Below are 21,615 nucleotides of genomic sequence, written 5' to 3'. Positions count from 1 at the left end.
GCACTTGCTTCCTGACACTTCTTTCACCAGTAGTTACACAGTGTGTCTGCCTCCCAAACAAAACACTAGATAGATTGTTCCAGAGTTTGCACGCTAAATAGGAAGAGAATTGAGTGCAATGTAAGTCGCTTTGGATAAAAGTGACTGCTAAATGTAATGTAGCCAGTGCAGTGTTGACAGAACTGGGCTAAAATGGTCATACTTCCTGGTCCTAGTAAGAACTCAAGAGGCTGCATTTTTGACTATAGTTTGTTTCTTAAGAGTGCAGAACAACCACCCAATAAAGCATTACAATAATCTATTGTAAGAAATGTGGTTTTTAAAGGAAAGATTGCTATCAAAAAGCACACCTAGGTTCCTAATTAATGACGAAGAATTAGTGTGGCTCAGTGTTCTTTTGTTCCTTTAAGTTAAGTGTTCCTGTGGTTCAGTGGTAGAGCATTGCAAAAAGTTGTGGGTTTGATTCCCAGGGACACACATACTGATAAATAAAAATGTATAGCCTGAATGTACTGTAAATGTATGTTCAATTAACAGAGCAGCCATCAAGTGTTAGACAGTGTTATAGGTTATTACATGCAGAGGTTTTTGGTCTAATAATTAAAACCTCTGTTTTTGTTTTGTTTTGGTTTTTTTTCCAGAATTTTGCAATTTGAAATTACTAGTCATCCATTTTTTATATCAACTATGCATTCCATTAGTTTAGCAAATTTGTGTATTTCATAGGGCTGTGAAGAAGTATATAGCTGAGTATCATCAACATAACATTGAAAGCTTTCACCATGTTTCTTGATGATATCTCCCAAGAGTAACATGTAAAATGTGAAAAGCAAAGTACTGAGCCTTGTGGTACTCCATACTGCACTTGTGAATGATATGATAACTCTTCATTCACTTCTATGGATTAATGATGGTCAGGTAAGTAAGATTGGAATCATGACAATGCATTTCCACTAATGCAAACATAATTTTGTAGTCTAGACAAAAGAATGTTGTGGTCGATAGTATCAAATGCAGCTCTAAGATCCAGTAGCAATAATAGAGAAATACAACCACGATCGGATAACAACAGCATTGGTCACCATTTGCTCAAAATGTGATCATCCTAAATGTTTTTACTGCAAATGAGTCATATGCAGTAGAGCACAGAGCACAGGAAAGCATGGAAACAATTGTGCAAGTTGTCCTTTCTTACTGAAACTCCTTTCTTTACAATTGGTTCCAAATAATTAATTGCAGATTAATTATAGATTTTCCCCCTGAAATATCAAAGTCTGAAATAAACATATTTTTTTGTGTTAATTTTATTACAGGAATAAAAATATTAGTCAAAGTTTACCATTTTTTATTTGATTTATATGATTAAATTTAAGATATTTTCTTGTTAAAAACAAGAAAACAATGAAAATGTTTGAATAGTGCTGATTATTAAATGAATGCTGCAAAAAAAAATTAAATATACTGCTTGGTTCTTGGACCAACAGAGTTTAGTCTGGGGAAAGACCTTGGTCTGTATTTCAGAAGGTTTGGTAAAAGTCCTGGTCTTGGATAATCCGCAATTTGTTTGTGCCCCTTGATTTGAACAATATGAGTGTGTTCGACTGTTAAAAGTGCAATGGTAATAATATTAAAAATAACAATAATAATAATAATAATAATAATAATAATAATAAGTAAAACAAATAATTTGTATGACAAGATACCAATTTAATTCCATTTGTGCATTTATTCAATTATTAATTCCAAAGTACATTCAATCTGTGAACATTTAATAAAAACATTTAGGTCTAAAACTTATAAAACCTCCGTAGATCGATCTCTATGTCAAAATGCAAATTATGAACATTTTGTCAAAAACTTATGGGCATTTTCTAACTTGTTGATATAATGTTTAAAATTTTACCGAAATTTTTTAAGATTCTACAGTACAACAGAAAAAAATCATAGACAGTAAAAGAAAAAAAATTCACCATGGAGCATCCGCACCCATAATCCACCGCGGTGCTGGTCTGTAAGTCACGTGACTCTGACATTAAAGCGGAAATGACAGTTAGCGCCTCACAGTCTCACGGCAGATAAAAGGTAGAGATCAAAACATTTTTTTGTGTGTGTTATTATAAACAGAAATACGGTTAAATCACACATAAGCCTGTCCTCTTTTATTAAGCGTTCTTCTTGACGATTTCAACTATATTGTGACTTGATCTAGAATGATGTCCGTTACTGCTAGTCAAAACAGCGTCACTATCTCAACCATCATGCGAAATTAAACTTAAAATGATCAATGATTATAAATCTCTAATAACTGCAGAAATTATCTCCCGTTGAGTCTTTCTGATGTCTAATTCTGATGTTGTTATCAGCTGACACTGCTGTATAACGTACCCTTGCTTTACTGGCTTATTATTGTTTGTTTGTGTCTGCTCATCAAAATCAGTTACTGGCATGTGAAGCTGTCAGACTGGGATATTCACATATTTCATTATGACACATTTTTATAAAGCATACATTAAGGGATTACTCATCATTTTTCTTTTGATTCTTTAACAGTTCGTGTAAAATCTTCCTGCATTGAACTGTAATGTGTGTCTGTGCTTCAGATGATCACTGGGTTTTAATGCTAGAAGATCTCAGTAAACACACACGTCTATGGTTTATTATCCTCTGACTATAATTTGCAGTGGCTGAGCAAGTATGAATGTTACTGAAGTTGATGATGTATTTGTGTGTGTGTTTCAGGGCTGTGATGTGATGATGGCAGCTGCCAGTGTGTCTCAGTCTGCCAACGTTCAGGCCCCAGAGAAATCACAGCTGACCTTGAAAGGTAAGAAAACCAGTCCCATCAAGCACCAGCACTGTGCACTGTGAGTGATTTATCTTGAATTGATGTGATTTAAAACCTCATATGACGCATCAGCTTGCAGGATCAGTCAGTTTGCGTGTGTTTTTGCACTGTGCCGTGTGTCCTCTAGAGGGGGATGTGTGCTGAATAATAACTTTATAACTGCGAGCTGCTAGATCAGCTGATGTTCATGTCAGGACATATTTCCTTACATTTCCTGTTTGTCAAAATCATACATTTTTTCCTGGCACCTTTGATCTTGGAATCACAGCCTTTGCGACTTATTTAATGCTTGTAATATAAATACCCTATCCACTCTACATAACTGTCTTGCTAACAGTAAGATGTCTTAATATGTTTTCTGCTTTCGAAAAAATTAATTTAATGAAGTAAGCAGTTTGTGCTGTGTTATCATAACATTACTGCGATGTTATCAGGACTGGCACCACATGATAAACCACATAAATGGGTGCATAGGGCACAACAGAATGTTCCTGCACAACCAGAGGCTGCAGTTTCAGGACCGCGTTCCCAGGACCCTAGTTTTTTGTAACAGCACCACCTAACGAATTGAATGATTATAGTAGAGGCTGCAGTTTCAGGACAGAATTTCTAGGACCCTGGTGGTTTAGTTTGTAGTAAAGTTTGTACGTTATCAAAGATAGTGAATCTCAAGAACATATATATTTTTTTCCAATTGTGATTTTGGATTCAGAATGCATCAGAGGTTAAATACAAAGTGTGTGATATACCTGCTTTGAATCACAATTTTAAATGTAAAAATACATGATTTTACACTTAAAATATGAATGAAAAATGTATTTCCATTTTTATACAACAGAAAAAGTGGGTTACCTTAAAGGTCTTAGTTTCTTGAAATATACTGTGTATTGATTAACCCCTTTAAGTTTAAGCAATAAGCTCAGTATCAGATAAAATAAAGATGGTATCAAATGAAATCAGGAGTTTCAGTCACAAAATTGCAGCCAGATATTTTAAAGGCTGTAGAGAGGCTAGACACAAGACTCAAGAATGATTCAAGAATGTGTTTATATTAGCCATTTTTGCAGTGAGACAAAATTTTTTTCCATTAGTTGCTTCATGGACAGAATAGCAGTAGGTTTCAACTCCTGAGAGAGATAAGGGGGAGAGAGAGAGAGAGAGAGAGAATTGGATAATCATGTTACTGACATCTAACTTTAAACTCTGAAATGTTATAAAATGTAAATTGTATTGATGAAATTTTAATGATAATATGGACCAGAAAGGAAGATCTGCTCATCCTGCTGCAAGGATGAATTCTGTAGGACAGCCAGGGCATATAGGACAGGCTTTCAAAAAATTGTTAATTTAAATATACTATATAATACCACTACTGAACAGCAAGCCATCATACATGGGTCCATACATGGGTAGCACAAGCATGCAGTTTATGTACAGTAGAATTTGTAAGTGCAGGAGCAGGAGCAGGAACACACACAAACACATTACATGATCCAGCAAAACAATGCCAAAACAACAGGCTAATAACACGTACTGTGGTGCAACCAGGCAGTCAGTGCAGTTTAATCATAAAAGATGATTTATATTTAACTAATAGTAAAACAATTAGTATTAAACACGTTTTCACACTAATATAGTAAGCTACAGGTAAATCTGCCACATCCAACATCATCAACATGCTTCTATCATCTTTTTGAGTTCAATTAATGTGCTGGCTAGATCTACTTATTGCAGTCATTAATACAATACATTAAAATAAAATAGAAGTTTATTTGTATAGCAAATTTAAAAACAACTGGTGTTGACCAAAGTGCTTTACAAGGCTAAAAGAAACAGACAATAATGACACAGAACATTTAAGTACTAGAGACACAATAAAAGTAAGATAAAAATAAATAAAATCCTAAAAAATAAAATTGAAGAGAAAAGCTAGTATCAAAAACTATTAATGGTAATATGAATCAAGGGATATTGAAAGCCTTGGAAAAAAGTATGTTTTCAGGGCTGATTTAAAAGTTGACAAGGTTCGGGCAGATCTGATGTAGGCTGGAAGGCTATTTCATAACTTAGGACCGATGACCATAAATGGACGATCACCCCTGTTTTTAAGTCTGGTTCTAGGGATATATAGTAAATCAGAGTCCCTAGATCTAAGTGATCTAGACTGAGAAGCATGATGCAGTAGTTCAGATAGCTACTGGTGCCTGGTTCTGCAAAGACTTAAAAACAAATAACAAAACTTTGAAATCAATTCTGTATTTGACTGGTAACCAATGACGTGAAATCAGAACCGTTTTAATGCGATCTCTTTTACGCTTCCCCTTGAGGAGCCGGGCTGTGGCATTTTGAACTAAATGTATGCGTGTGACACAAATCTGAGAGGCACCAATGAACAAACAGTTACAATAGTCTAGTCTAGATGTTACAAATGCATAATGACTTCAAGATTTCAAGATTCTTACCAGACAAAAAGGGCTTAACCTTTGCTAAAAGACGAAGATGATAGAAACAAGACCTAACCATAGCAAATATCTGCTTATCAAATTTAAGACTGCAAAACGAGCAAAACCCCCAGATTCTGAACACGGTGGTACTGTAAGGTAACAGAGTATCGAGAGCAACATCATTAGTGCTGTGATCATTTGAACCAAACAAGATAATTTCAGTCTTGCTCTCATTAAGACATTACTAGCAAGCCAGAGTTTCAGTTCGTCTAAGCAGTCTAATATACTGTAGGCTCAAAGGGAAGCTTATCATCACGCTTTAAAGCATACAGATGAAAAGATACACCATATCTAGATAAAATAGAACCCAAAGGTAGCATGTAGAAATTAAACAGAACCGGGCCAAGAATAGAGCCCTGAGGGACACCAGAACCTCTATTTATCAGAGGAAGAATGGTCCCCGAGGCAAACAGAGTAAGTCCTATTTATTAAATATGAGCGAAACCATCAGAGCACCGTACCCCGAAGGCCCACACATGCTTCTAGGCATGATAAGAGAATGTTGTGTCAACCAGGTCAAATACAGAGCAAGAAAGACCAAAGCCGCAGACTGCCCGGTATCAGTGGTAAGCATTACATCATTCATGACCCTTAAAGAGGGCCAATTCGGTGCTGTGACATAACTGTGTCAACAAGGTCTAGACTAGCACACAAGTCAACAAGGATGAATTAAATCATGGCCATTAATTAAAAACGAAGTTATTAATAAAACTAGCACACAAATTCATTATTCATGGAATTTATTATTAATTCATAGTTAGCCGCTCTCACTTTGGCTATATTGCATCGTTTCACCGTTATAAAATACAAAAAATCGGTACTCACACTTTGATTGTTGTCCATGTTGTTCATCTTATATTGGTGTTCTTGGGGATCCAATTTTGTTGGATGACAACATTACAAAAAACTAGGGTCCTGGAAATGTAGTCCTGAAACTGCAGCCTCCGGTTGTGCAGGAACACTTGTCTCACATAGGGCCTACATGTTCACCAGGAGTTCAGACCGTAACTCTGGGTAATGGTAACAATGATAAAGTAAGCTTTTTCAGTGGCGTTTAAAAATGAAGAGGCAGTAGAGTTGTGTGTATCATTTGTGATAGTATTGTTTTAACGACGTGGATGCTGACATTATGTGTATGTCACTAACTTTGAAAATAATGAACAAAAACCTGCCTTGGAAGTGCACATGTTTATGGTGTGATGTAGCCTAGTATATCACATTAATTTTTATGATACACATTTATTGAAATGACAGCTGCTGCGTCATATATTATCAGTTTATATTAGCTTTTTTTCCATTATCTGTTTAAAATTTACAACACTGCGGGTTTGCTGTAAACTTTTTTTTTTTATATTTGCTATAACAAAACCAAACTCTTGTCATATATTTTAATATAAAACATATTTTTACATTTTAATCTGGACTAAAACATGCCAGTCCAAGAAAAAAAAGATAACTTGAAAGTGTTTAAAACATTTTTCTGATTCTTTATTATTCTATTCTATTATTATTTATTATTCTTTGTGTTCAGTTGCACTTTAATCATTTCTGTAACATTTGCTTGCTTTATACATTATTGTTTCTCTAGAAGCAATAGTTAAAACGCATGTTAGTTTGCTTCAGAAATGAATATATCTTTCTTTAAAGATAAACAAACTGAGTAAGAGTAACACACAGTAAGATGAAACGGAACCCATTTACAAAATTTGCTTAACGCCCCCAAAATGCTAGGGCCACTGCTGGGTGTTTTCACTGTTACTTCTTATTCATCTTGATTGTAAATATGATATGGGATAAAAAAAACTCTGTAATGGTTTGCTTCACTTTAATTTAGAACTTAGAAATGTACTAATTCTCATTGAAATTCTCTCTTTAAGAAAGATTAAGAACTGAAAGTGTTTGTTGTTTTTGTGTTCTGTTCTGCTCATCTGACAGTGTTGTCTGCTAAGCCTCAGTCTCCTAAACTCCCCAATCGTCACCCTCGTTTGAGTTCATTCGTGGAAGTGACCGCTGATGGCCTGACCAGTGAAACGAAGAAAACAGGCAAACGCACTGGACATCTAGAGCTGCAGTGGAATGAAGACCTCACACTGTAAGGCGTTATGTGACTGAGATTATATATCAGTTACTTATTTCATTTCAAATGACCTTAAACTACTGAATCTGCAATCAGTAATCAGTAACCAAGTAAAAACAGTAATAAAAAAGAAAAAATAGCCATGTCAGGGGTCCTAGGGCACTTAATTAAATGACTGCATACTGTATGTAGGTAGCTTATTCTATGTATATTTTTTTCACATTTGTGTTATTTTATTGTACAGGAACGTGACTCCTCAGAGTCATTTGGATCTGAAGTTGTGGAGTTGTCACACATTGAGGAAGGAACTTCTGGGCAGTGCCACCATTGATTTACTGGACACTCTGCGAACACATGATGGCAAGAGTAAGTTCATCACAAACAGACAAAACTCCAAACTACACTGTTAAAAATATTCTGTAAAATATACAGTAAAAAAACGGCAGCTGTGGTTGCCAGAATTATACCGTAAAAAACACGGTAAAACCGTTTTTGGTTTAACGGTTTTATAAAAGCAGGTGGTGATGAGACAGTCACGTGGTGAAATAAAGCCCATCCCAAGCAGCTTTTAAATAATAAGATACATAGAAGGTGCACGGTGTCATTCACACAAGCACTAAACACCATCATGGTGAGACACATTAAACTGAAATATGCAATAAACATTAATTTAACAAAATTTTATGTAACATACAAACCTAATAAACATAACAGATGAGAAAAAATTAAGAAGAAACATAGTTATTTCAAAGAAAAAACATCAAGTTCAAACTAAATTTGAAATGCAACGCAGAGAATTCTGGGAACGTACGTTTACGGTTTTTCCCTGTAAAGTTTACAGGAAATTACCGTTAACCAGTAAACAGATTTGTACTGTTACATTAAAACTGCAATTCATGATAAGTATGGATGTTGAGACAAATATTTTTATAAATATGTTTTCACATGAATTCTCCCAAGTTAATGTGGAAACAACATGAAGACGGTGTTTGAAATATTTGATATTTTGAAAAAATAAATAAATAAATAAAAATAAATTATATTCATGCTGATGAGATAAAATAAGTAAGCCATTCAACATCACACTATAACTCAAAGTTAGGTCTAAACTGCAAATGATCAGATATTATAACCAGGTAAAAGATATTCACATAAACCCATTATATGATAATATATAGGTTTGGTGATTTTTCTGTCTCTCTCAGCTATTTGTTTAAATGAAAACTCTGTTATTTTTTTCTCCACTTTAGAGTTTAGTTTGCACATTAATTTTCATGCTTAAATAAACATTTAAAGCCTTATTGATACTTAAAGATGAATAATGGTTTGTAAGGGCTGCTGTGTACACTTAAACCTTCCTCAGTTTTCCACTTTTTCTCACTTCATGGAGCCAGTGAGCGGTGCACGGATGATCCTATACTGTAATGCTTACCAAAGTGTGTGGTGAAAGATATCCACTTATAATTTGACTTGAGCAATACTGTTTCTGCATCCAAGCCTCTGTTAGTTCAGTTGAGAGCACAGTCTGAACAGCCGTTTACAAGCACTGTTTATTCGTATCAAACGTAAGCTAAGCTTTAAAGAACTGAGTGAATGCTACAGGCTCCAGGCACCAAATATTTGAACAATTCATAGCAGACCAATCCCTGCCTGGCCATCAGAGATTCAAGTATGGAGATAAAGGTTAGGATCATGATATTTGGGTAGTATTATAACACACCATGTGTGTATATTAGTCCTGTTTGAAAACAAGGCTGTGAGGGATGATCTTAAGTCTTTACAATGACAAGCACCATATAAAACTGTTTTGTGGAGTTTGTCTACTAAATGTTTACTAAATGCTTTGAGAAAGTAAAAGAGCTGATCAGTTGGCCTGTTGTTAAACAGCAGTACAGTCCGTTAAAACACTGTACCTCTGTCCCTCACAGCCTCGTTTTCATTCCTGTCAAACACTGAGTATGACTAAACTCTGTAGCTACTTCAGGAATTGACAAAACAGAAGCTGTGTTAATTGCCTTAATTATTAAACAACACATATTAATCACAAGTAGTTTTTCCCATCCCTAATATTAAGATGAAAATCAGTGCTGATCACCTCAGACATTCATGACACCTAGTAACCTCTTTTTCTTGCATTTTATGCTAGAGGGGTGAAAAGTCTCTGATTGAAAACATGTGACCTCCTGTAATTAACACTTTTTTTTGCATTGCTGGGTCTTTTGACACCACCAGTCTGAAAGATTTGGAATAAGTACTGTACAGGCTTGCCACATGTTCATTTCAGCTCAGTGCTGTGTTTTTCCTGAAAGGTTTTGAGGTTTGACTTTCAGCAGCGTCACCCCACAAGGTTTTTTTTAGTTTTTTTGTTTCTGAGTCAGCTGTCTCTTTCACATTGTTTAGAGAAATTGTGAAACGTTTGTCATCAGAAAATGATTATATGAAGAAGTTCCTTTCAAATGTTCAGAGAAGCAGCCTCTGGTGCAATTTACAAGACTAACACAATAAAAAACGACTTTTTGTACATTTACAAGAAAGGATACTTTTCAAAAATGTCCTTTTTTGTACCATTGGGGAAATCTGGTTTGGGATGACATGAGAGTAAATTATGATAGAATTAAAATTTTGATTGAACTGTTCTTTAACGTTTTCTTAATATGCTAAAGACATAGTGTTTGCTGTTCTTGTATAAGTTTCTGACAGCTGTTATGTGAGCGTTTGTTCAGAGGTATGTAAGGCTAACATGGTATAGATTGAAATGAACAGCTGAGCTCTCCCCCAAACCCTTTTAAACCACTTTCACTTCTGTCCTGCTATTTTAAAACACTAAATATGAACCAGTGAGTGTGTTGCCAAAACAAAGAATCAGTCAAATAAAATGTCATGAATGTAAATGAAGTTTAGGTTTTAACAAACTGAAAAACGTATGTATTTGCTAGCACTAGAGTGATTTCTCTCTCTCTCTCTCTCAGTGGAGAATGTTCAGCTCAGTCTGGTTCTACAGACAGAGAACAAAGGCTCGGTTGTAGCAGGAGGTGAGCTCAACGTCTGTCTGGACGGCCTGGTTGTTGATCTAGGATCTCTGCCCAATGGCAGCGCTGCCCCAGACAGTAAGTCCTGTTCACAGACACACATGCACATTTCATAGAAAACACTCATAGAACACACAGAACACATGAACAAATGCACATTCATGAGTTTGCAAAGCCTTGGCTGTGACTCCACCTAAACTAAATGCAGGAATCGAGGAGGTTGTGGTGAGAGGGGTTGGGATGGAAAAAGTCAAATCTGACCGGAGGAGGCCCAGCGAATGCTCACAAGAGAGCTTTTCTCCTCTGTGTACACACAACTGACAAACACAGCCCCGGAGGTCACTGGGTTTTTTGACCACTCACAATCCTAATCTGTTCAGACTCATGCAGTCATTTCTGATTGGGAGTAAGTAGCTTTGGGAAGCAGCCATGTGTCAGTTAGACAGTGAAAGGGTACTAAAGATGATCTCTTAACTGGTGAAATGATTGATATGACACAGTCTGTTAACTACTCTGTGATGCTCCACATGGTGTGTTGAGACATCAAAGCAGGATATATAACACGATCAGTCAACCTATTTCAGTTTCAAGTTTATATAAAACCACAAGTAGAGAAACAGAGAATGTGGGGTATACATGTGTCCGGAGTTGTCTCTTAACTGCTGAAATTTAAAACACAGTGTTTTATATTTTTCAAGAGGCTATGGCTAAGATTTTACTTCCAAAATGTTCTCATGGCTAATCCCTTCACCTGCCGAAAAGCCATTATGATATTATATATTCTCATTTTATAAAACTAACCCTATTAGACTCGATAGGGGGTTCTGACTTATTGTAGACTACAAAATGAAAACTGCAACGTCATTACAGGATCATTAAGTTTACATGAAATTGGCCCAGTTTATTTTGTTAATATATGTCTTATTATGAATGATATTGATAGCATATTTTTAACATGTCAAGTTAAAAGCCGTTCATCTTTTAAAAACATCATGACTGTCAAGGTAAACAAGTCTCTAAAAAATATATTTTTAGACTTTTTATAAAGGCAAGATTAATTCAGGGTGTAAACTCTTATGTGGTGTGACTGCAAAAATTTAAATTCCTAAATTATGTTTGTGCATTAATAATTAATGATACTCATAAAAATACTGTCTACCTAAATTTTTTAAATTTTTTTTATTTTTATTTTTGTTACATTTTTCTGATATAATATAATGCTATAATGAAGATGTGTGCACTCACACTCGGAGTTTAAGGAAGATGCGTATAAATAGTGCATTTCTATACAATTATATACAAATGGTGTAAAATGCATCTGAAAATACAGTGTGTCAGTTCGATATAGAGTTTAATTATTGATTACGATGACCATAATAATACCCAGTGTGTTGCAGGATGTCTCAGATTACACTGGAATCCTTGCAACGGACACAGAGCACACACAATAGAGTAGACTAATGCTCTTGAAATGAAGACAGTGCCAGCTGTGTGTGTTCTGACTGCCCTCTCTCTCATGATCACTCAGTATAGCGTAGCCTTCCATGCCATTTCCTTAATTATACCACAGGATTTTAGAATGCTCCATTCTGATTGGCTTACAGTTCACTTTCAATAATTGCACAGCTAAAGTAGTTCTAACCATTACAGTTCCATATCACTTTGTCAGATTACTTCAGGTAAAGAATTACCTCAGAAAAATATTGTTAGCATTAGGGTGATTATCTATCAAAGCTCTCTTTCCCCTGCTCTCTTTCCTATGCACACGCATGCAGGGAATTGGGTATGTGCAGAATTTTTTTTTTTTTTATCTCATATCTAAATAAATATCAGCACCCCTGCATTTAATACTTTGTGCAGTCTCTTTTTGTGAATCTGGCGGAATCTCCTTTGCATAAAAGTATGAATAATCCATGCAATTATTAATACATGAAACACTGTGTGTGGTGTCAAAGATGACATGTCCTCTTCCAGGCTGATTCTTAACATCTCCAATTAATTATTGCTCTGATAGTGGAAATAGGAATTTTCAACAGTTTAGATATTTTCTTCTAGCCATTTCCTAATTTATGTAGCTTTTCAACACAAAAGAGGAATTTGGCTTGTATGTTACCTCATATTTATACCCAAGTGAAACAGGAAGTCATGCCTTACCACTAAAGCATTTATAATCACACAAGAAACCATACTGTAGAAATTTAATGGGAATTGATTTTCAGTTTAAGATTTTAACTGAAACAATATTTTCGTTTTGCCAGAAATTGTGGTACACTTTTGGAGAAGAAGAAAAAATAAAATGTAACTTTTTAGATTTTGTGAATATAAAAAAAAAAGACATAAGACATTTTTTCGCCAACTCAGTTTGGAACATATCACTTTTGCATCAGTTGTTTCTTAGAGAATCATCAGTGAAGCCCATTGGCGTGTCCATTGAGTTGTGTCTGTAGTGGACGAATGCTATTTTTGATGCTATTTCACACTTTCTGTCTCAAATAAAAATGTTGTCAATTTGGATGGATGCTGATTTGAAAACAGCTGTGAATAATAGCTGTCTGGGTAAAAGACAGAAAGTATTAGTCTATGTAGTACATTTACTGGAAAAGATTTTACGCTATTTAATGGGTTTATTGTACAAAGACTTATTATTATGGGAGGAAAAAAAACTAGCTGCATATTTATTTAACCAATATTGCATAATTGGAGATATGCTCAGATTAATCAATGAGCAAATAATGGTCAGTCCTACAATTAATATGTTATTCATACAGTTTTAGTAATTCTGGAATTTCTGTGGCTTTGGGTGAATGCATGCATTGCATATATTTATGAAAATCTTATTTTGTAAACACAAAAAGTGTTTTTGTTTCTATTTAGGTAGATTGGGTTGGAGCTGCTTAACCTATTAAATGAGGTTTTAATAAACGCCAACAGAAGCTCTGAGTGTAAATGCTTCTTATGCGTGTGAATGGGAAGGACTTTACTGTTGTTGTGGAGGAGATGAATAATCTGTTCCTTTTGATTTTTTTTGTTTATTTTTCAGTGATTTGTAAGACGTTGTCTTTCAGTTACATATTGTACACACACACACACACACACACACACACACACACACACACCCTCTTGGCAGTTGACACTCTTTTGATTGGCAGTTGGACATAAATGTCCTTCACAACATATCAGAACAACAACTGGCTTTGTGATGCGCTCTCAAATTCTGGTTTTAGCCACATACAGTTTAAAGATCTGGAGTGTGTTTTCTCTCCGTGTGTAAGCTTGTGTTTGACCTTCGGCAGTGGATAAAGGTTGGAGTGTGTGCGGGACTGTTAGGGTCCTCTGTTCGCTCTGAAGTCGCTCTTGTTGGTTTAATGTTTTCCCTCATTTCCCCTGGCGTTTTTTTTTCTCAAACACGCAGTACATAAACAGGTCTTTGTGTACAGGCCTGGGTAATACAGAATGGCACACACACATTCAGTAAACAGAAACTTGTGCTCAAACTTACTAAGCTTCAAACTTTCTTAACGTAACTTGTGACATTTGTAATAAAAGTTTTAATGCCACTCCAACTGAGTTTTGCAACTGCAAGCCTTTTAATTATCAGACACTTTCATGTTAAACTACTTTTCTTTAAGTAAGAGCAACAACGTAAGCTGTGTCAGAAGGTATTTGCTTTATGTATTTCAGTATTAAATTAATGGTTATTCACAAATAAGAGTTGTTCCCTTATCGGATTCCAAACTATAATTATCAAAACTTTAGATTATTGTTCACTCTATTTTTTCCATGTAATAAACAGATTTGCTTGAGGAACAGAGCAAAATATAAATTATTATCTCCTCCACCACAGCTCTCAAATCATATTTAATATTTATAAATGTGCCTCTTCCAGATGTGTTAGACAAAATTATTGTCAGATGTCATTGTTTTTTGTGCTCATATTCAAAAAGTCTGAGAGCTAACTAGGAGGAAATGATTTTCTGTGAATAATAATTTTGTGTGAGAAACTGACAGGAATATTATAATTGTTATATAGACTTGGGCAGGCTTGAAATATAGCATTTAGTGTGAACATTTTGCTCAGCATCTCGTTTTTGTGGAAGGAAGAAAATAAGTCTTACATGTTTGGAACAACTTGAGGGTGTCTGTCTTACTCAAATCATTGAAAACATGAACTAACACAATGTCTTCACAACATCTGTTGATTTATATGCAGAAAACTGGATGTAACAAGAATTAAACCAGAACTGAGCATCATAAATGTTTGGGCTTAATAGTATGTTTGTCAGCTCTCTCAATATGTTCTATTGTATGTATGTGCCACTCAACAAACAACAATAAAAACAAACAAAAAAATATTAGTGGCTCTTATATTAGAGCATTTTAAGCTCAGCACAAGGACGTTTTTCTAAGTAATACTATAAATGGCACTTTCCAGGCTGTGCTTTGGTATCTCTCTACCCTTTGGAGCATTACAGCATTAGATATCTCATCTTTTTTGTGCTTTAGTAATTGTTATATATGTGAAATTATCAAACATACAGTAATAGGTCATAAAAAGTAGCTTTTCTACATAATGTATGTGAATCACTCCTAATGCACTTATGATGATTTTATGTCATTTTTTTCTGTGCAGAGATCGTCCACTCAAGCAGGTCTAACCTGCACAGAGCTCATAGTGAAGACACCCCGAGTACCAGCAGCCCCCGAGGACGGTCAGCACAAATATCTCCATTGTTTATCACCGAATATGTATTTTATGCTTCTCCTGTTTCATATCTTGCGTTGTGCCTTCTCTCTCATGTCATAGTAAGCACATCTTTGTTTTCAATGCATAATATCCTAAATGGGCTAAAAAAAATCACAAGTTGGTGTTAGGGGTTAGTGGTATGAGTGGGGTTAGTGGTATATTTTTGGTTATTTTCTCGGATTTGGAACCAACTCCAGAACCACATTTGTAGCTGTTGTAAAACAGTGTTAAATTATTAAATTAATAAATAAAGTTGGGCATATCAGCTGCTTTGTTGCATAAAATTATTGTATGTTGTACATTGCACACACAATGGTTTATTATGATGGAATTGTGCTGAGAGAACATGCTTGGGTGGGTGGGCACAATTTATATAAAAAATTTACCTTTTAAAAAATCTCTGTTTATTTGTGCAATTGAAAAGACAAAATTGTAAGTTCTGTCATAACAGAAGCTGAGTGGCCAAACCCACCAGTTTGTTTCAAATAATAATGTTGGTGATAAACATTATTTATTCAGTCTTAGGTCTTATTTAATAAGGTCCCAAATAATAGCATTTGCTTGAGCAAATTGTGTGTACACTCTGTGTGAGTATTGTAAGATATTTACTAAAAATGCTTGCCCCCATGTACAGATAGGTGGGACACACCCATAATGTTCCATAATTAAACATATTCACTGTGTGTGGGTTTATAGAGGAATAACAGGAAAAATACAGATAAAACCAGCAGGCATACATACAATATAACAACACTGTATCTGAAATGAATCTTGTCATATATTTTCAGAAGTTTAGTTCATTCATCTGTGGGTTCTTGTGGAGATTCTCCAGCTGACGTCAGAGGAGCTGTTCTCACTAATGGTGAACTGAACGGAGAAGCAGCAGACAACACATGCCGCCGCAACTCAAAGACGGCCATCAGCAGCCTGAGCGACGCTGGTCAGATACACACACACACACACACACTACAAACATACAAAACCCACTCAAGCTGCTGTGAAGTATGATCATGTCTTACTGAGATACTGTATAAGCTGATGAGTGCTTATCTCAATCAAATGCTATAATCAATAGCTGAGTTTCCATCACCCAGTTTTATGCACACTTTAAAGTATCATATAAGAAACGAGTGATGGAAATGGCAAATTAAGAAAAAAAAGAAATCCTAATATGCAAAAGTTTTTACACTCGCTTGAGGTGGTTTTTGACTTGTGCAAAAAAGAGTTAAGTGATATTCCAATTTAGTTTCACAACTTTGGATGGAAATCCAGCTAATGTGTTCATTCACAAAAGGAGATTTTATTTTGACAAAATGTGTAAACACAGTAAACATTTTTGTGCTTTTAATAATAAGCATATCCTGCCCTTTATTTTCTCATTCATCCATAGTTTTTAATTCCTCTGACTTTTCAGTAACTAATTCCTGCCCACTGATAGTTGGATATGTCTACATACTGCATTATAAATTATATAGCAAAATCTCAGCTGGTTGACACCTAAATGGATAGTTCACCCAAAAATGTAAATTGTCATGACCCACTTGTATGTGGTTTCAAACCCATAAGACTACTGTCGCTACTGCAAAAAAATAAAAATAATAATTTGTTTAGAATGTTAAAATAGTTTTTCTACATCAAAAAAAAGTTTTACAACAAATTTTCACCAAATTTGAATTATTGGTAGGTTTTAAAAAATGAACGACACGCATAGAATGCATCACATTTGGCAACCACGGAAGCTCAAATAATGCCTTTAACAACCCATATTTGGAACTTTTTTTGTTACCAGCTTCTAATGTAGGGACAGAACCTCTCAGGTTTTGTTTAAATTATTTTAATTTGTGTTTTGAAGTCTTATGGGTCTGGAACAACGTGAGGGAAAGTAAATGATGACTCAGTATATATTTATCACCCCACTTAGGCTTTAGTAAACAATCTTTAAGTGATCTAATTTGGTATGATGGTGTTAATTTTACACTTTTTGTTGGTCTTTTCTCAGGTAAAGTTGAGACAGCTGTTAATGGGATTGAGGGCAGTCATCTATCACATCCAGCTCTGTCTTCCCCCTCACTGAGCTCAACCCCCACTGCTGGGATGGACAGTTCTGCCCTGCCAGCAGCCACAGAGACCCCATCCTCAACCGACCAGACCAGTCTAGCCACAGAGACAAACCCCACTGATGCATTGCCTGCTGGGTACGCCAGAGAGCTAGGGCTGAATTTAAACTAGGAAACATGCCATATCGGTTTGCTTAGTGTTTTTGATTTCTTGTAGTTGGGAACAGCGAATTCTGCCTCATGGACGAGTCTACTATGTGGATCATAACACAAAGACCACCACATGGGAGAGACCCCTCCCACCAGGGTGTGTATCTGTTCTTGTCACATATTTATACATGATGACAGGTAATGTTTATGGAAGGAGTTGCTAGATCATTGTCCATCCCTAACAATTCGCACATTAACATCAAATCTCACTCATACCCCCCTAAAAGGTTATGCAGTGTGTCACTTTGTGTTATATTGACCAGTTAAATTGGGTAAGATTAAACAATTTGGACATAGAGACTTAATGAGGTCTCCATATCTATCAACAAAAACTGCCTTAAGAAATTTATTGGTTCACTACAACTAAAACTCCTACACCTCCACAACTGTATGATCGTTCAAAATGAAAGTTAGAATGACGCTGCTTTAGTCTTCGTCCTAAAACTTCTCTATAATGACTAAAAAAACATGGCCACAAGCAGCCAATCAAATTTCATTGGCTAATAATGTCATTTTGAGCATTTTGAGCTTAGTTTCATGAATTTATGATGTTGGGGAGGCTAACAGCAAATCAGGTATTTCAGCTGAAAGATGAAAGCTGTGATCCTAATGTTGTCCGCCACAGGATAAATCTTTTAGGTCTAGTATTTTTCTATCAATTTCAATCACTTTTAATTGTTGAAATAAATGTGTAGATAACTATTTCATATTAACAGTTTCAAATTAATATCAATCAATCAATCACCTTTATTTATATAGTGCTTTAAACAAAATACATTGCGTCAAAGCACTGAACAACATTCATTAGGAAAACAGTGTGTCAATAATGCAAAATGATAGTTAAAGGCAGTTCATCATTGAATTCAGTGATGTCATCTCTGTTCAGTTGAACATAGTGCACATATAAATGCTTATAGATCATTAAATGATTATTTAACTTTTACAGTATATTCCTCAATAAAACAAATATTTCAAGTTGCCAGACAAGATAACATATAGTGCTGTCAGTTAAAATGGATAAATATATATAAATAAATATAATATTATTTTAGGCACAAATATTTAGTGTTGTGGTTAAATTAAACTATGTGCCAAACTGCAAGTATATGAGTAATCATACATGTTGTCTTAATTAGTATGACTTATTGTTCTGTGTAGTACTTTTGCATTTTAGTATTATACTGTATTTTTTGCAAAAATATTAAATGAATATTAAATTAAATTAAATGGGGAAGTTGTGGCCTAGTGGATAGAGAGTTGAACTCCTAACCCTAGGGTTGTGGGTTCGAGACTTGGGCTGGCAATACCACGACTGAGGTGCCCTTGAGCAAGAGAACGAATCCCCAACTGCTCCCCGGGCGCCGCAGCATAAATGATGCCCACTGCTCCGAGTGTGTGTGTGTGTGTGTGTTCACTGCTGTGTGTGCACTTTGGATGGGTTAAATGCAGAGCACAAATTCTGAGTATGGGTCACCATACTTGGCTGAATGTCACTTTCACTTCATTTCACTTCACTTCACTTCACTTATTACATTCTTGCATTTGGTTTCATTTCTACAAAACATTACAAAACATTAATGTTTAAACACGACAGTTGACACTGTTAATCTTTTTAAATGGCCACACATATAAAAATAAATGATAAATATAAGAAGGGCCTTAAGATTAATGCTAAAGTTTTGAGCTGCACTTAAAATCTTCAGATCGATATGAAATTGATTTATCTGAATACAAATGTTAAATATGAGGCAACATATAGACCACATATATTATGATCACATATCTTACAACCTTAAAAAAACAAAACTATTTTAATCTAACAGTCAGTGAAGGTTCAAGATGAACTTTGCTGTAAAAACTATATAATAAGATACATTTCAGTAGGATCGCTAATCATCCAGATGGGCCATTGGTGCTTGGACCTGATGATTACTGCTTGCAGTTTTATTTATAATTGAATTCTATTTTTGATTAAATGTAGAAACTTGCCAGAAAATACTTAATAACAATTTTTCATGTTAACAGTGTTAATGTTAATTTTAAATGTTAATTTTTCATGTTAACAGTGATTGGTCAGTTCACCATTTCGCTTAGATGAATGAATATTTTGTGAAGGTGCACAGTTTTAAATCACTCTCAGAAATTACATTTAAGGTTATCAGGCGAGTTGAGTTTTGTATTTTGTATCGGAACAACCACTGGCTCTGCACCACTTCATCTAAATAAACTGCTTCAGACTTATGCGTCCTCCAGAAGCTTGTATTCTGCAAGTGAATGGTGCATTGTAATGCCATCCCAAAGAGGCTCTAAATCACTTTCTCAGACTTCCACCTTAATTGTTCCCTGCTGGTGGAATGATCTGACCAACACAGAGTCCTTAGACCTCTTCAAGAAATGGCTAAAGATTAAAAGTGGCCCCTATTTTTGGACTTTTTGAATCTTCTGCTCTCACCCACCCAATCAACTCCCCTTCATGAGAAATGGAAGCTAACTAAATTTAGCTGATATTGGACTTTATCAGTTTGGGGTGTGCTCAACAACATTGAAATTCTGTCTCAATGACCACAACAGCGTGTAATTAATAATTATGCAAAAACATTAGTAAACGGTGAATTACATTAAAAACGAGAACAAAGAACAGTGTTGTTAGTCTTAACGTTAAATTTCAATGCTGCTGATGAGAACTGATCTTTGAAAAACTGCAATCCGATCTAGATCGTAGTGACAGTCTGACCTGGGGCTGGTGGCCCATTGGTTAGAGAGGCTGATTTGTTACCCAAAGGTCATGGGTTGCCCTCTTATTACCAGCAGGAAATGTAGGTGGGGGAAGTGAATGTACAGGGCTCTCTTCCACCTTCAGTTCCCACAACTGAGGTACTCTTGACCAAGGCACTAACCAAGGCCTGCTTCACAGGCGCTGCAGCAAAAATGGCTGCACTCTGCTCTGGTGTGTGTTCATGGTTTGTGTGTGTGTGTGTGTGTGTGTGTGTGTGTGCACTTCTCACTGCTGTGTGTGTTCACTTGGATGGGTGAAATGTAGGGCACACATTCAGGAATATGGGACACCATACTTGGCCACATGTAACGTCACTTTCACTTTCAAATGTCGTTCAGCAACAAAGTTCTTGCAGATGTGAAAGCCAAAGGTTAAAAAGTGAAAGTTACTGCACTGGGGAAGAAAGTGTTCTTAGAACAAATCATTGGGGTCTGATCTAGATATTTATGACGATCTGACAAGCCCCTCAACCAAAGTACTCAAGTGGGCTTCTGGAAACACATTTCCATGCTCTGACATTCTGCACAATGAACTGCATCTTTGAGAGGAGTCCGTTGTACTCTTGGATAAACGCCTAGTACCTCTTTAGCAATCTCCTTAGTTGCAATGTAGGTTGCATTGTTTGCCCAGGTACCAGGATCTTCATAGCTAGTGCTGGTAGAGATCAAGAATAACAGAGAAGTTGCAAGTGTTCTTTGTGATGAAGTTGCTCAAATCCTTCATTACAATGCTAAATATTTTATCTGTCTCCTCATCCACTTCAGTCTCCTTTGCAGCAATCATTGCCTTTTTTTCCTCCACCATGACATCTGGATCACTGAGATACCAGAGGTGATCGATTAAGGTCTCTTCTGCGTTCTTCTGTTGTGTTTTGCTCCTTTGCCCCTTGTTCTTTTTCAAGGCTTCCCGTTTTCCTTAAAGGTCTTATAGGAATATGAGCCTTTTCCCAAAAGTATTGGACCTCTTTCGTGGTGTGCACTGCTGCTTTATGCTTCACCGTACCCTTTTTTCCCCATGCGGTGCAGATATACTTAACATCGCCAATGGACGGAAGCTTGCAACCTGATAAAGACTCATCCTTGCTTCCAAGCAAGTACACTTCATCCTGGTTTCACAAAATGGGCAACTGATATCAAAAACAGTCAAGTCAAGTCACCTTTATTTACATAGCACTTTAAACAAAAAAAGATTGTCAAAGCAACTGAACAACATTAATTAGGGAAAATTACAGCTAAAGGCAGTTCATCATTGAATTCATGATGTCATAAATTCTAAAGTTTATCAGTAAACGAAACCTTCACTAATATCACCAATCAGATCTTGAAATACCAGTGATAAAAAGATACATTCTTTTAGCATAACCTGAATAATAC

The 21,615-nt window shown here is 35.7% G+C and overlaps 1 protein-coding gene across 2 annotated transcripts in view; it reads left to right on the top strand.

Moving 5' to 3' along the window:
* Window positions 1-1,997: 1,997 nt before the first annotated feature.
* Window positions 1,998-21,615, top strand: part of wwp2 (WW domain containing E3 ubiquitin protein ligase 2) — a 39,799-nt gene continuing 20,181 nt past the window's right edge. The window contains exons 1-9 of one of the 2 annotated variants that reach the window (XM_052543843.1): window positions 1,998-2,082; window positions 2,740-2,824; window positions 7,285-7,441; window positions 7,671-7,792; window positions 10,396-10,533; window positions 15,086-15,164; window positions 15,988-16,139; window positions 17,199-17,394; window positions 17,474-17,563. In XM_052543843.1, the coding sequence (XP_052399803.1) occupies window positions 2,752-2,824; window positions 7,285-7,441; window positions 7,671-7,792; window positions 10,396-10,533; window positions 15,086-15,164; window positions 15,988-16,139; window positions 17,199-17,394; window positions 17,474-17,563 (1,007 nt within the window). In that variant the 5' untranslated portion in view covers window positions 1,998-2,082; window positions 2,740-2,751. The remainder of the gene's footprint in view (window positions 2,083-2,739; window positions 2,825-7,284; window positions 7,442-7,670; window positions 7,793-10,395; window positions 10,534-15,085; window positions 15,165-15,987; window positions 16,140-17,198; window positions 17,395-17,473; window positions 17,564-21,615) is intronic. The other variant, XM_052543842.1, reaches the window with a different exon arrangement.

This window comes from Carassius gibelio, chromosome A25 (genome assembly GCF_023724105.1).
Source record: "Carassius gibelio isolate Cgi1373 ecotype wild population from Czech Republic chromosome A25, carGib1.2-hapl.c, whole genome shotgun sequence".
In the NCBI taxonomy this organism is placed as follows: Eukaryota; Metazoa; Chordata; class Actinopteri; order Cypriniformes; family Cyprinidae; genus Carassius; species Carassius gibelio.
This window is presented reverse-complemented; position numbering and strand designations above follow the sequence as displayed.